The following is a 16,045-nucleotide window of genomic DNA, read 5'->3' on the forward strand; positions in this document are numbered from 1 at the left end:
ATACCTTTCTTGTTTCATTTCCATGGTCTTTTTCTTTACCACATAATTGAGGATCATATACAAAAAGATAGGGTATTTATATAACATTTGAATTATGTTTTCTTGTTTTCTGTGTTTTGTAGCATAAAGAAACATTACTTGCAGGAACTTCCATATTTACATTAATAAACATGACCTGCATCTATTTCTGATAAAAGCATTTTTTTTTCCTTTAATTGTGTCTCATTTTTGTACCAAAGAACCATAGAGTTTACTCCCATTCTGAAATCCAAGTCCCTTTGCTAATATTTTCCCATTGGGTACTAAGTAGCATTGGATGATTAATTCTCTGATACCTTTTCTTTCATTACTCAATCAACTGCCTATCCTACCACAATAGTATTACTGTGCCCCAACCTATTTATGAAATCTACCACTATATGTTTGAAATGCTGCTTTACAAATCTTTTATTTGTCTGAATTGCATGATAAGCAAATTAGGCTTGTTAGAACTTGCCTTCTCAAAATCCACACGGTACCTTGAGATTTAAAAAAAAAGCAAAAAAACAATGCAGATGCTGAAAATCTGAAATAGAAACACAGAATACTGGGAATATTCAGCAAGTCAGACAGCGTCTGTGGAGAGAGCAATAGAGTTAATATTTCTGGTCAATGACCTTTCATCAAAGGTGACACACGAGACTGCAGGTGCTGAAACTGGAGCAACAAATAATCTGCTAGAGGAACTTAGAGGGTCAAGCAGCATCTAGTGGGGGAGGAGGGTGGGGAAGGAGTTATCAACATTGCAGGTTGAAACCCTGCATCAGTCCTGGAGAAGATTTTATTGTTTCTTTAACAAGATATTTTTCAATTTGTATTCACATTTTTTAAATTATGAGCATAGTTTTATGACCAGTGTAGTAACGTGATGCATCTGTGTTTCATGGTCTATATGTGATAAAAGGATCAATATTAAGCTGCTGACCTTGGAGACCAGCAAAGGATGGCTGGCAGTGAGCTTTAGAATTTGGTGTGAGCTGGAGGGAGAAATGTTGGATTCGTGGCAGGGTAAACTTTTCTTAAAAGTTGATGTTTGCCTTTCTGATGAACTATCTGCCTACAAGATCCATGTATAATTTAAATTTTCCAAGGGGTGCCAAGTGAACACATAGATCTCTTTGCGTAGAAGGTGGAGCCCTGGACATGTACAGAGGATCCTTTTTTGCAATTTTGGACTCGAAGCACAATCAGCACAAAATAAGTTCATTCAAACTGGCCCCCAACATTGGAACCTAAAGCATGCACTTCCTGTGGCCAAAGTTAAAGTCGAGTTTATTGTCACATGCACAGGAGCAATGAAAGGCTTATTTTCAGCAGCATCATAGGCACATAGCATCTGATGCACAACATTCACAAGAAAAACATAAATTATACAAGGAAGAACACAATTAGAACAAAAAAGATAAAGTCCTTTGTCATACAAAGTGGGCATAATGTTGCTATACTGAGGTAGTCATAAGGGTTGTGCGGGTTGGTTCAAGAACCGAATGGTTGAAGGGGAAGTAGCAGTTCTTGAACCTGGTGGTTTAGGACTTCGGGCTTCTGTACCTCCTGCCCAATGGTATCTGTGAAAAGATGGCATGGCCCGGATGGTGGGGGTCTTTGATGATAGATGTTGCCTTCTTGAGGCAAAGCCTCATGTAGATACTAGACAGACTAGATCTCAGTTGCGGCTGAGTATTCTGGTCCATTCGTGGGTTGAGAAAGCTCATGAGTAAATATGATAAAACTAGTGAACTGGAATTGTGTAAAGCGAATTGATCCTTGGGCACACTACAAACCAACATGGATATGTCAGCAAACAGTGGCAGTCTGCAAGATGTACATTACCCAAAAAGTATCAGGAGGAAAAGAAATACCATAGTATTTAATTCTGATTCTGCATTGCCCTTTCTAATCAAACCTCGTGCCTAAATTTACATCATCCAATCCTTTCAATAGAGTGAAAGCACTCTAGAGAGAGCATGTCCCATTTGCCCATATCCTCAATTGCTGACCTTGCCAAGGTTGTTCGATGACCACTCAAAAGTACCATAGCTGCAAGACTATAAATTAAATGCTGGAATGTGGGAAAAAGACCAAAGGGCTCATTGCCTAGCATGTACATTCTCAGTCTTCTCCTGGTTTCCTCCCACATTCTAAAGACTCCACCATTGGACAAATTCAAGAGATTGTTAGATAAGATTATGGAGGAATTTAAATTAGAGGGATATGTGGGAGGAAGGGGTTAGATAGTCTTAGGTGTGGTTTGAAGGGCGGCACAACATGGTGGGCCGAAGGGTCTGTATTGTGCTGTATTGTTCTATGGTTCTATAGGTTAGGAGCTGAGGGCATGTTATGTTGGCACTGGAAGAGAGTGGCCACACTTGCGGGCTGCCCCAGCACATTCTCAGTAATGCAAAAAGGTGCATTTCACTGTGTGTTTCAATGTGCGTATAACTAATAAATATCTTGTATGTAAATCTCAATGATTTTTGGGACCCAGTATCATAAGGTTGCAGAGATGACAAGTGAGCTCTCCATAGATTTCAACGATTGTAGGGGAGAAATATGTTTCATGGCAGATGAAGAGAACCTCTCAAAAAATGGGGCCACTTTTAAAGAGGAGAGAAACCTCTGAATATATTGCTTCAAATCTGTTAATCAATTTTGAACTTAGTGTCAAAAGAACACAGTAGTTTCAAGGATTAGAAAGTGAAGGAATTTGGCGGCCAAAAGAAAAACTTACTCAGTCTATTTTTCCCATTCCACAATACATATCATGATAAATGGTAAGTCAGGTAACTTCTGAAGTATTAAAATTATAAGATAAGATATCTTTATTAGTCACGTGTACATCCAAACACACAGTGAAATGCATCTTTTGCGTAGAGTGATCTGGGGGCAGCCCGCAAGTGTTGCCACACTTCCAGCGCCAAAATAGCATGCCCACAACTTCCTAACCCGTACGTCTTTTGGAATGTGGGAGGAAACCGGAGCACCCGGAGGAAACTCACACAGATATGGGGAGAATGTACAAACTTCTTACAGACAGCAGTGGGAATTGAACCTGGGTCGCTGGCGCTGTAATAACGTTACACTAACCGCAACACTACGGTGCCTCTACACTACCGTGCCTATTGTACCAATGTAGATTTGGAAGCATAGTACTTAAGTATGAAACTGATGTTCAAACTTATGGACTATTGATCTTGAGAAATGCATTCAAATTCCATAATGATAGCTGGGGGTGGGGGGGGGGGGGGTTTGAGTTCTTAAGTAATTAGAGTCCTAGAGCACTACATCACAGAAACAGGGCTTTCAGCCCATCTAGTCCATGCCGGCCTAGTTTTCTGCCTATTCCCATCTACCTGCACCCAGACCATAGCCCTCCATACCTCTCTCATTCATGTACCTATCCAAACTTCTCTTAACTGTTACAATTGAACCCACATCCACCACTTCCGCTGGCAGCTCGTTCCACATTTGTACCACCCTCTGGGTGAAGTAGTTCCCCCTCAGATTCCCCTTAAATATTTCACCTTTCACCCTAAACCTATGACCTCTAGTTCTAGTCTCACCCAACCTGAGGGGAAAAAGCCTGCATGCATTCGCCTTATCTATACACCTCATAATTTTGTATACCTCTATAAGATCTCTCCTCATTCTCCTGCACTCCAGGGAATAAAGTCCTAAGCTGTTCAACCTTTCCCTATAACTCAGGTCCTCAAGTCCCAGAAACATCCGTGTAAATTTTCTCTGCACTCTTTCAAGCTTATTGATATCTTTTCTGTAGGTTGGTGAGCAGAACTGCACACAGTACTCTAAGTTTGGCCTCACCAACGTCTTATACAACTTCAACATAACGTCCCAACTCCTGTACTCAGTGCCCTGATTTATGAAGGCCAAAGTGCCAAAAGCTCTCTTTACGACCCTACCTATGTGTGATGCCACTTTCAAGGAATTACGGATCTGTATTCCCAGGTCCCTTTGGTCTACCGCACACCTCAGTGCCCTACCATTCACTGTGCAGGTCTTACCCTGGTTTGTCCTGCCAAAGTGCAACACCTCACACTTGTCTGCATTAAAATTCCGAAATAAAAAGTTAGTATCATTTATTTAAAGTACCTGATTGTTGTAAAAATCTATCTGGTGCATTAATGTCCTCCAGAGAAGAGATCTGCTTCCTTGCCTGACATGACCTACATGTGAAACAGCCTAGTAGACTACTAAATTTAGGGGAGAATTAGAAATGGATAATAAATTGGTCTTACCAGCAACGTTCACATCTAATAAATACTGTTGGGTAATCATTATTTAATTTTTTAATTCCTAGCAATGGAATACCACGTAAATTCCAATTAAGTCACAGTAATGGGTTTATGCAAATAATGAGCAGGTGAAGAAACTTGGCTAAATCTTCACTGATGTCACTTGCTGTAACCATGTAATGCATTTATACAGGGAGTAAGATATCATTTACACATGATTCCACTTGAACATGTTGTTAATCTTTTGAAAGCCGACTGAAGTTATATTTTACTCCTGAAAGTTTTAACTTGGCTTACCATTCTTCATCCAAGAGGGATGTGCACATTTCATTTTCTGGCAGGCAATACATTTTCTTTGCATATTTTAATCTCTGTTTTCCCTTTCTAGTCAGGTTTGATAAGGACAGAAGAAGCAGATTACTTTTTGACACCTCTACCTCAGCACCTTGCACTTAAGCACAATTACACAGCACCTGAAGGGCAACAGCCACACGTCCTCTACAAGAGATCTGCAGAGCCCAAAGTGCCTCTTCTTAATAACGAGGTTTCCATGCACCAGAGGCCAAAGGGGATTGAACGGAACGATCATAAACACCATCATCAACATAGGCACCGTAATGACTACAAGCACGGACAACTCCAAAAGCAGCACTACTGTGGAAGACGCAAGAAATGTATGTAAGGGAATTATTTTATCTTCTCAGTTCCACTTATCTAAATGTTTTCTGTTAGTGAGTCAGCAATGGTGATACAGTAATTTCATTGAAATGTTTAGAATATTTCATAAACTAAATAGTAAAGTTTGAAAAATGTGTGCTTGTCAGCTTGGATTATTTTCCTGCTTTCAGCCCTGGTATAATTTAAAAAATAGACATAACCAGCCTTTCAGTTCTATTTTTCTCTTTTTTTTTCTGGGTTACTTGAGTTACTGTTTCCAGTAGAGTCATACACAGCATGGAAACAGGACCTTCGGCCTTCCTCTTCCATGCTTACCAAGATACACATTTCACCTAGTCCTACTTGTCTGAGTTCGGCCCATATCCCTCTCAGCCTTTCCTATCCAAGTACCTGCCCAAGTGTCTCTTAAATGCTGGTATCGTACCTGCCTCAACCACTTCCTCCGGCAGCTCATTCCATATATGCACCACTCTCTGTGTGGAAAAAAAGTTGCCCCTCAGATCCCCTTTAAATCTTTCCCATCTCACCTTAAACCTATGCCCTCTATTTCTTGATTCCCCAACACTGGGGAAAAGACTGTACTCATTCACCCAACCTATGCCCCTCATGATTTTATACACCTCTATAAGATCACTCCTCAGTCTCCTACTCTCTAAGGAATAAAGTCCTAGCCTTTCCCTATAACCCAGTCCCTCAAGTCCTGGCAGCATCCTTATAAATCTTTTCTGCACTTTTTCTAGCTTAATGGCACCTTTCCTATAGCAGGATGACCAAAACTAAACACAATACTCCAAGTGTGGCCTCACCAACATCTTGTACAACTGCAACATAATATCCCAACTCCTATACTCAATGCCCTGACTGATGAAGGCCAGCGTACCAAAAACCACCTTCATCACCCTGTCTACCTGTGATGCCACTTTCCGGGAACCATGTATTCGTACTCCTCAGTCCCTCTGTTCTACAATACCCCCCCAGAACCCTACCGTTCACTGTGAAAGTCCTACCGTGGTTTGACTTTCCAAAATACAACACCTCTCAATAATCTGAATTGAACTCCATTTGCCATTCCTCAGCCCACTTATTCAGCTGATCAAGATGCCCCTGTAATTCTTGGTAACCTTCCTCACTGTCTATGATATCACCTATTTTAGTGTCATCTGCAAACTTACTCACTATGCCTTGTATATGCTCATCCAAACTGTTAATATAGATGACAAACAACGATGGGCCCAGTACCGACCCCTGAGGCACACCACTAGTCACAGGCCTCCAGTCCAAAAAAAACAACCTTCCACCATTGTTTCCTAGCATCAAGCCAATTCTGTATCCAGTTAGCTAGCTCTCCAGGATCCCATACAATCTAATTTTCTATAGCAGCCTGCCATGTGGAATGTTATCAAAGGCCTTGCTGAAGTCCCCATAGACCACGTCTCCCGCCATTGACCTTCTTGGTTACTTCTTCAAAAAACTCAATCAGATTTGGGAGACCTGATCTCCCATGCACAAAGCCATGCTGACTATCCCTAATCAACCCCTGTCTTTCCAAATGTGTGTATATCTTATCCCTCAGAATCACCTCCACTAACTTACCTACCACAGATGTTAGGCTTACTGGTCTATAGTTCCCAGGTTTTTCTTTGCAGCCTTTCCTAAATAAAAGCACAGCATTAGCCTCTCTCCAGTCTTCTGGCACCTCTCCTGTTGTTAATGATGATGTATGTATCTCAGCCAGGGCTCCCACAACAACCTCTGTAGCTTCCCACAGTGTTCTTGGATATACCTGATCAGGCCCCAGAGATTTATCTACCTTCATACATTTTAAGACATCCAGCACCACCTCTACTGTAATGCTGACTAACCTCAAGACATATTAACTTTCCCCATTTCCCTAGTCTTCATGTCTTTCTCCATGGTAAAAACAGTTATTGCTTATTAATTTAACTGAAGGAGAAGTTTTTTTCTTCTGTAATTAATTGGCTTGGTGAGGAAAAGCAGTTACAGATCATGGAGGATTGTTGAAGAAATCAACTGTTCACGGTTTGCTGGAGGATAAATAAATACAGATGTTAGTTGAAAATGGAACAGTTGATCTTGTTTGGTTTAGCAAAATAGTTACTCACACAAGAGTAATGAAGTAACCATTTATAACTGTAGTTGCAAATAGCTTAATAACATTAGTGAAATGGAGAAGACACCAAAACTGTTATGTGTATCTTTTTTTAAATCTTCCAGAATAATATTTGAGTAAAAGTTATTTGATTTCAGTTTAAGAACTACTGCTGTGAAATATTGTCCTGTGGTTTTGCAGAACTACAGTAGTGTTCGATTTGAAAGATAGTCAGATCTGGTCAGGCAGCAACTGTGGAGAGAAAAACAGAGTTAAACCTTTAAGTCAATAATTTCTTAGATCTGAAAATAGCTGTGTTTCTGTAATGACAGATGCTACCTGACATGCTTAAGAAGCTTCTATTTTTATTTCAGACTTGCAGCATTATTGAATTTCACTTTAATTTTGTCATTGGAAATTGATTTAACGAACTTCACTAAATTATTTAATTTATATTTACAAAGCAATGAAAGGTAAAAGTAACACTACAAGCTACTTGATATTTTGCAGTCATGCATTAAACTTTTGTTACCATATGAACCTGGCTTTTATTAAAGAATGTATTTTCACAATAATGTCAAATAGTAAACAAAAAGTTGGTAGTCTTTTCCACAGTGGACTTGGAATTGCTTCATTTCCCAGAACTCCAGATTCATGACTTCACCAGAACTGTGGTGAAAACCGTATTTTCAATGTGGCTAATGAATGAGGTGAATGTTTGTAATCAGATCTAATCTGTACCCTAGGAGAGTGATGTTAAAGGTATCTTGTGACACAATAGGAAATGATGAGAGAATTTCCATCCTAATTATCCACAAGAAAATAGGAACAGGAGGAGGCCACCAGGTCCCTCAATCCTTCCCCACCATCCAATGTGATCTTGGCTGACATATGCAGGTCTCGACTCCTCTCCCTTTAAGGTTAGAGGGGGGGAAGGATCAAGGCAACGTGAGAGGCAAGTTTCTTTTTACACAGACTGGTTTGCCTGGAATGGATTACAGGGGTAGTAGTGGAAGCAGGCAGTTTGGTGGAGTTTAAGAGGCTTTTAGATGGACACATGAATAAGAAGGGAATGGAGGGATATGGATGATACACAGGAGGAGAACATTTAGTACAAATTGGCATCAAGATCGGCACAACATCATGGGTCTGTCCAGTGCTGTACTGTTCTATGTCTTGTGCCAGTTCCCCATAACCCTCGACCTCAATTTTTTTCAAATATTTATCGATCTCCATCTTGTAGCGGTTAGCGTAACGCTATTACAGCGCCAGGGACCCGGGTTCAATTCCAGCTGCTGTCTGTAAGGAAGTTGTACGTTCTCCCCGTGTCTGCGTGGGTTTCCTCCGGGTGCTCCGGTTTCCTCCCACATTCCAAAGGCGTACGGGTTAGGAAGTTGTGGGCATGCTATTGTTGGCGCGCAAGTGTGGTGACACTTGCGGGCTGCCCCCAGAACACTCTACGCAAAAGATGCATTTCACTGTGTGTTTCAATGTACATGTGACTAATAAAGATATCTTAAATATATCTAAAAATCTGGCCCTCACCACCCTCAGGCAGAGAATTCCAGAGATTCATCACCCTTTGAGAGAAAAAAATTCTACACACCTCAGATTTAAATGATCAGCCCCATATTTTGCAGCGATGTCCCCTTGTTTGTGACTTTCCCATTAGTGGAAACATCTCAACGTTTCCCCTGTTAAAGCCCCCTTAGGATCTTGTATGTTTAAAAAAGGCCACTTTGATTCTTCTAAACTCCAAGAAAAACATACCCAAACTGCCTAGCCTCTCTTGATAGGACAACTCTCTCATCCCAAGAGTTACAATGTCCCTTTAAGTGTGTTTTACCCAGGTGCTTTGTACTTTCAAGGCAAACAGAAGTACACAAGTTGGATCCCAGTGCAAAGGCAACTTTATAAACACACACACACACACACACACACACACACACACACACACACACACACACACACACAGTATTGGCCATCAGGATCCCACATTTACACTAATCTTACTTTAACCTATTTCATTCTCCTCAAGTTCCCAAACTAGAGGCAATTTATAGCAGCTAATTAACCTACCAACTCGCTCATTTTTGGAGATGCAGGAGGTATCGGGAGCACCTGGAGGAAATCCACATGGTTACAGGGAAACCATGCTAATATCACACAGGCAGCACAGGATGTTATGGATTGAACCCAAATCCTACCTCTGTCCCCCTCCTCCCAATCTATCATAGGTGGTGCACATTGACAAACTAGTCACATGCATTAAGAAGGCCAAGTAACATCTGCAGCACATTGGCTTAATGCAGTTATGATCTAAGGTTGATTTTTGACTGGGGGGTTAGTACTGACGTGAATGCGAGGCTGGCTAGCTGTATGGCCCAGTGAGTTTATATTACCCAGTCCCAGAATCCATCCTCTAAGATGCAAATTGTGTTGTTGTCCTGTGGAAGATTAAGACTTCAAGCTGCACCATCACAGTCACTGGAGCTTAATTCCCATCTCCTTAATTTTTGTCAGAAAGACTGAAGCAAGATTTTGTTATTCATTCAAAGTTTCCACATAAAATAGCATTGTAGATTCCTTTGTTGTTTATCTCAACTGTGAAAATGACCTCCTGGACATTATTATTGTAAGTGCTTAGTTCTTTTTATGTGCAAGCCAAACAGCACTTGCTTAATCAGCATTGCTTCCCCATGTTATGATGTCATTACTGTGCAACTGGTGTTGTAGCTGAACTGTCCTGTTTGAGTCCTTTGTTTAGGAGCCTTGCCCACACAATTTATTCTGATATGAGAGGTGCAAAATAATAAGGATGCAATCAGCCATATGAGGGTAGAGTGGGTGAGCGAGCAGCTGCACAAAGCAAGCTAAGAGATGCAGAAGTAAAGAGTGATGATTTTCTAATAATGCAACATTGAGTTCTCTTTATGCTGAATTTGAAAGTACTCAAATTTTTAATGTAGGAATCCACATGGTTAATTTTTAATGATGAATTTAATCTGATTTATTTTCTGATTGGCACACGAGACAATACACTTGTGTCTCGCAGTCATCCTGAATTATAACTTCCTTATAATAAGAATGGAACTTCCATTTTAACATATGGAAGGGCAGCCTTGTCAACACACAAACATCTCTGTCCTACAATGGGGAAAAAGAAAGCTTGAATCCTTCCTTACTTAATAAGTCGTCTTAATTTAGTTTGTACCTACCCCGTATGAAAACAAGATTATAAGCAAAACCTTTAAGGTCAACGTTGAACAGTTCCCTTATACAATGAGATGGACTATGACCTCATGATCTACCTTGTTGTGACCTTGCATCTTATTTCACTGCAGACTCTCTGTAGCTGTGACACTTTACTCTGTACTGTTATTGTTTTTACCTGTACTACATCAATGCACTCTGTACTGACTCAATGTAACTGCACTGTGTAATGAATTGACCGGTTTGTAAGACAAGCTTTTCACTGTACCTCAGTACAAGTGACAATAATAAACCAATACTAATACAAGTCATAATATATTGTAATTCTGCAGGGTTTTTAAATACTAGTAAAATGAAGAAAAAACAGAGAGAGAGAGAGAGAAACACACCAAGACAAGAAAAGAAAATGGGAGCGTATATCTCCAGCATGGGGGGGGTGGGGAGTGCATTGAACTATGGGAGGAAGAGAGGAAATGTATGGCAGACATAGAAGTGGATGAGACAAAAGCTATGCGGTGAGATATCATGAGACAGCAAAATTCAGATTTGAAATAAACTGTTAATAATGAACCTGGAATGAAGTGGACTTGTAAGGTAGTGTAAAGTCAGTGATGGTGAATTATTTGGTCTCTGCTCAGTCAATTCCCATGCCAGTGGATACCAGCCTCCAGACCTTCAAAGGACACCCTGTTTATTCACACCAGGAGAAGCTTCAAGGAAAATCGTTCTCATTGATTTTCCAAGTATCATTAAGCTGGTGAAATTTATCTACTTGTATTCTAAACTATCTAGTACTTATATTAGAAGCAATGGTAAAGTTACAAACAAGTATGATGTGGACATCAGTTTCCAACATACATTTAGTATTTTTAATAACATCACATTGCCCTATGTTTGGCACGTGTGCCTTTTGTCATGATGGTCATGAGATCTGGAATTTCTTCCCCAAACCTCTCCAATCTCCTTTAATCACCCAGCCCTCTCTCTCACCTCAATCTTTGATCTCCCACAACTCCACGACCCGCCACACCCCCCCCCCCCCACTTTCTCTCACAGATCCTATCACTCGCCAGGCCCCAGAATATCTGAACGCAGTAGCTCACACATATACGAAGTATTACAAGGTCACCAGATTCTGAGAATTTGCTGTAAAACCTCCTTGGTGTCATCTGTTTTCTTGATCTGAACTAAATTTCATTTCAGCATGCAAGCTGAAAGAGAAATGCTCAATAACATGCTCTTGCTATGCAGAAAATGCTTCTTAAAATTGTCTTGTGCATGATTTATTAATAACACCATAACTCCTCTTTCTGCAGATATGCCTAAACCTCCAGGAGCAGATATGTATATTTTACCAGATGAGTATGGAAGCCTGCCCAGAAGCAAACGTTCCTTGTTTAAGATGCGTAAAAATCAGAAGCTCAATGTGGAAACGCTGGTTGTGGTAGACAAGAAAATGATTGAGAACCACGGCAATGAAAATATCACCACTTATGTCTTAACTATACTAAATATGGTAAGGCTGAAGACACTTCTATTAATTTCAACCTTTAGTACACTTGTCGATTGAGATGGTGCACAGTTTGCTTCTTCAGCACCTGGGTACTAAAGTGACAAGGTTGATTGTCTACTTATTGTGGAACTACTATGATTTTCATCCCATCAAAATTTGTGGGATTTGGAGCAAGTTGGTCAATGGATCTGCAATCAGCTACATCAATTTCGTGCCCAAGTACCAGCATTTAAGCCTGTGCAATTCCAAACCAAGATGTGTGGGAAGAGTTTGTCTGGGCTTACTGTTAGTACTTGGTATAAATTTGTATCAAATGGTATAATTTCAGATAAAGACAAACATAGCTTAACATCATGTATACACACCATACAATTCTCTGCAGTTGTTAAAGAAGCACTTTTTCAAGAGAATTTTGATGGTTGCTTGGAGAAAGTAGCAGTGAAAAAAGTATAATGGGGGAGCATAATCTAGGATTAGTCTAAATGGGTCAGGTAGAGAGAAACATCAGCTCAGAGCCAATGGGTGTTTCTGCACCATAGTTTTACAAGAGCATCATGGGGGATTCCTTGTTCTTTTACCCATTACTGTGGACAAAGGTAAACACGGGGCTTTCAAATATTTTTTAAAAATCATCTTTTTCCTCGGACTTTCATATTCTCGCTCATTTTAGGCTTTCTACTACAGAGCAACATTTATCTAGAAGTTGCAATCCATTTCAAAAGCATTTTTCTTATTGATAATCACTGGTTATTACTGGGATATTCAAAAATATTTGCCTTTATTTCACTTAGCCTAAATCAGCTAATATTCTTACCTCTAAATCAAATGCCATGGATTCAAGCCCTTTTCCAGAAATGTAACACATAATCTGGGTTGACACCCCCTTCAATACTGATGAGAGTTTTTTTTGTCAGAGGTTACTTTTATTAAAAGTTTTAATCCAAACCCTAATTTGAATAGTTGAATGTTACAGCTCTAAGGAAATTATTCAAAGATACAGAAGTAATTCTGATATCCAAGCACTGTTTATTCCTAACTAGTTCAGCCAAAAGCAGATTATCTGGTTGTGCAGATATTGCTGTGAGCAAAAGAGCTGCTGAGTTTGTCCCTGAGAGAATGGTCATTGCTGTTTAGAATAATTCATTGGTTGAAACGTGACTGTAATTACAGAGCTATCTAGCAGAACCATTGAATTTTAGGATTATAATTGTATGCATTTGTGTATGTAAAGGATTTGTTTGTCTGCCTCAGTGAATTACCTTAAAAGTTTAAGCACACATATGTACACTTTGCATAACCAAGTGTGCACTTTGACCTTTTGCAAAATAACCTAGACTGAATACTTCAATGATTAGATCAAACATTTCAACACTTAAACATCAGACATTCAAAACAAAAAGTAGACGGTGTCTGCAGTGGTGATATCAACTTTGCTAATAATGAGTTCTTCTGTGACTAAAGGTGTGTTGTTGTAGTACAAATCCTTTTATGAGGAAAAAGTAACATCAAACAGTTCACTTCTTGTGTCTGATGTGGTGTGAAAATGTGTGGTGCTGTAACTAAAAACCTTGACGTGTGCATGTCAAGGTGCATTTTTAGTTGGAATGCTTATACTGTCTTTCAAGCGCTGGCTAAAACAAATTCCTTATCACAATAAAAAGGTGACAATCAACCCTGTGAAAGGAGGCACCTTCACTTCTGCTTCAAAAATATTGCATGCTTCTTTAACTCTTGGTTTCACTGCAGTTTTAAATCACTCTTGAGCCCACTGCATTTAGTGATTTGCATCACAAATTCTGATCGTCATACAGCACAGAAACAGACCCTTTTGCCCACCATATCCATGCTGATTATCAAATGCCCATCAATATTAATCCCATTTAGCAAGGTTGAAAAAATATTTGTTTCTTTTATTGTTTTCAGTGTTTCATCATATAAGAATATATTTTCTTGCAGACTATGGCATAAACCTGCAATTTGTTTTTTGCCCCTTGAAGGTGTCCACCCTGTTCAAAGATGGCACAATAGGAGGCAATATAAACATTGTGATAGTTGGGATTGTCCTTCTGGAGGAAGATCAGGTATCCATTTCAAATTTAAAAATATAACGATAATATAAAGCTTTACCTGCATGTTGACAATTAATTCATAGAAAGGAGATGATTTATAGATTCAATAAACTCTAGTTTTCATTCCATTTAATCATGCCAATCGTGTTTTCAATCCAGAGTTCGGAATCTTGTAACTATATACCTACAGTCAGGGTGCTACAGTGGTTGTTACTGGATGAGCATAAAGATTTTGGGATCCAGGAAAATGAGTTTAAATCCCATGATAGCAGCAGAAGAATTTAAATATAACTATCAGAATAAATCTGAAATTAAGGAGGTAGTATTAGTAATGGTTGTAACATATCTGCTAGATCACTTGGGTTCGCCAGAAAAGGAAATCTGCCATCCTTACCTGGCCTCATCAATATGTGACCTCAGACCCACTGGTGAGATTGATTCTTAAAGATATACAATAATGTTGGCATTGCCAGTCATGCCCACATCTTGTGACTAGACTTATTTTTAAAAAAGCACTTTAATATTCTTTTGTAAAAGTCAAATAAAATTAAATAAGCACCTGTCATCCTGCGTGCATTGCTTGCTTGAAGATAGTTTAGCTTTTCTTAATCTACTATTTTTGCAACTTCCCTTAGAAATTCAGACAAGGGCAGTTTGCATAATCCAGCACTTATCATAAAATCAAAACACAACATTCATGGAGCACTGAGTTATTCAATAAACAATAAAGGACAGTCCAGGCACCTTGTTGTCTCCCATCTCAGTTTAGCTGTTGCTTCACAATGTCAATAGTTAAATAGGATAAGATGTGGGAGTCAGCCTGTGATCTCCTTTGAACTTATATACTTTCTCCTTTGCCTTTTCATTCCTACAGCCAGGTCTTTTAATAAACCACCATGCAGACCGCACTTTGAACAGCTTCTGTCAGTGGCAGTCGGGATTGGTGAGCAAGGACGGTAGTCGCCATGATCATGCCATTCTGTTGACGGGCCTTGACATTTGTTCATGGAAGAATGAACCTTGTGATACTTTAGGTGAACTTAACAAATTTTGAAATATAAATGAAAAATTGTGGAAAGTTTTTCCATTAAAAAATTTCAGAAGCTGTCTGCCAAACTGGAGGAAAGATGAATTTATTTGCAATAAATCAGTCTTCTATTTATTAAAATCTTCTATCTATTCAAAAGAAATCAGTCTTCTATTATATTACATTATGAACCAATTGTCAAAGACTTTTTTGTCATCTCACATTAGCAGGAAGTAAATAAATAACAAATCTATAATGAAGTGGAGGATTAAAAAGCAAAAGTCTTAGCTGATGGTTTGGACCATTAAGAAATAGTTCAGACTTAACTCTTATATTTTGTTGTATCTTTCAAACTGGTTTATAGTCTTGTATTTGATTCCCACTGTACCTAAGTTGTATTTGTTCCACTCCATAGGTTTTGCACCTATCAGTGGGATGTGTAGCAAATACCGCAGTTGTACTATCAATGAAGACACGGGATTAGGACTGGCATTTACAATCGCTCATGAGTCTGGACACAAGTAAGACCATAATCACATTTTTCAATATTTTCTATCTTTGCATTTGTAGCTACCATTAAAGTACACTCATATGCAAGATATTAGTAAGCATCAGTCATTTAAAAATGCATACATTTCCAAGATCAATAATTTTAAATTATCTGGTTTATAATAAACTCCAAAGTTATTCTTTTAATAGCCTTGAAAGCTGAGGTTTTAGATTTTTTCCATAATTCAAAATTCTGTGTTTCCTTAACTCTTCATAAATAGGGAGACTAAGGGGAGTTTCGCTGTGTACTCCTCTAGTCTCAAGAATACTATGCAGAGTAACTCTGTTTACTGGCTAGTTGTTGGATCTATGCTGCTACTGTTTCTTTCAACCTCCAAGAGTAGCTTTTGCTAACAGGATTTGAATGGGAAAATAGGCTTTGCTTGTACCCTCCCTTTTCCTTTGTACTAATGTGCACAGAGTGGACCTGAAGTTGCCCGTTGCACCATTTGCTTCAGGAAGTTTTCTCCTAATGTCCTTCCCTTCCTCCTGTCCTCACGTTGAAACATGCCTCCAGGATTATGGGACAGTGCCATGGGACGATCTGCCATAAGACACTGGTATGGTGTTAATGTTGGTCACTCCCCTTTGATGAAA

General features: G+C 39.3%; 1 protein-coding gene across 1 annotated transcript in view; it reads left to right on the top strand.

The window, feature by feature from the left end:
* The window catches only part of LOC127571000 (A disintegrin and metalloproteinase with thrombospondin motifs 16), a 167,196-nt gene that overhangs the window by 60,545 nt on the left and 90,606 nt on the right, over window positions 1-16,045 (top strand). The window contains exons 5-9 of the mRNA XM_052016972.1: window positions 4,678-4,963; window positions 11,607-11,806; window positions 13,801-13,884; window positions 14,747-14,906; window positions 15,315-15,420. Of these exons, the coding sequence (XP_051872932.1) occupies window positions 4,678-4,963; window positions 11,607-11,806; window positions 13,801-13,884; window positions 14,747-14,906; window positions 15,315-15,420 (836 nt within the window). The remainder of the gene's footprint in view (window positions 1-4,677; window positions 4,964-11,606; window positions 11,807-13,800; window positions 13,885-14,746; window positions 14,907-15,314; window positions 15,421-16,045) is intronic.

This window comes from Pristis pectinata, chromosome 5 (assembly GCF_009764475.1).
Source record: "Pristis pectinata isolate sPriPec2 chromosome 5, sPriPec2.1.pri, whole genome shotgun sequence".
Taxonomy (NCBI): Eukaryota; Metazoa; Chordata; class Chondrichthyes; order Rhinopristiformes; family Pristidae; genus Pristis; species Pristis pectinata.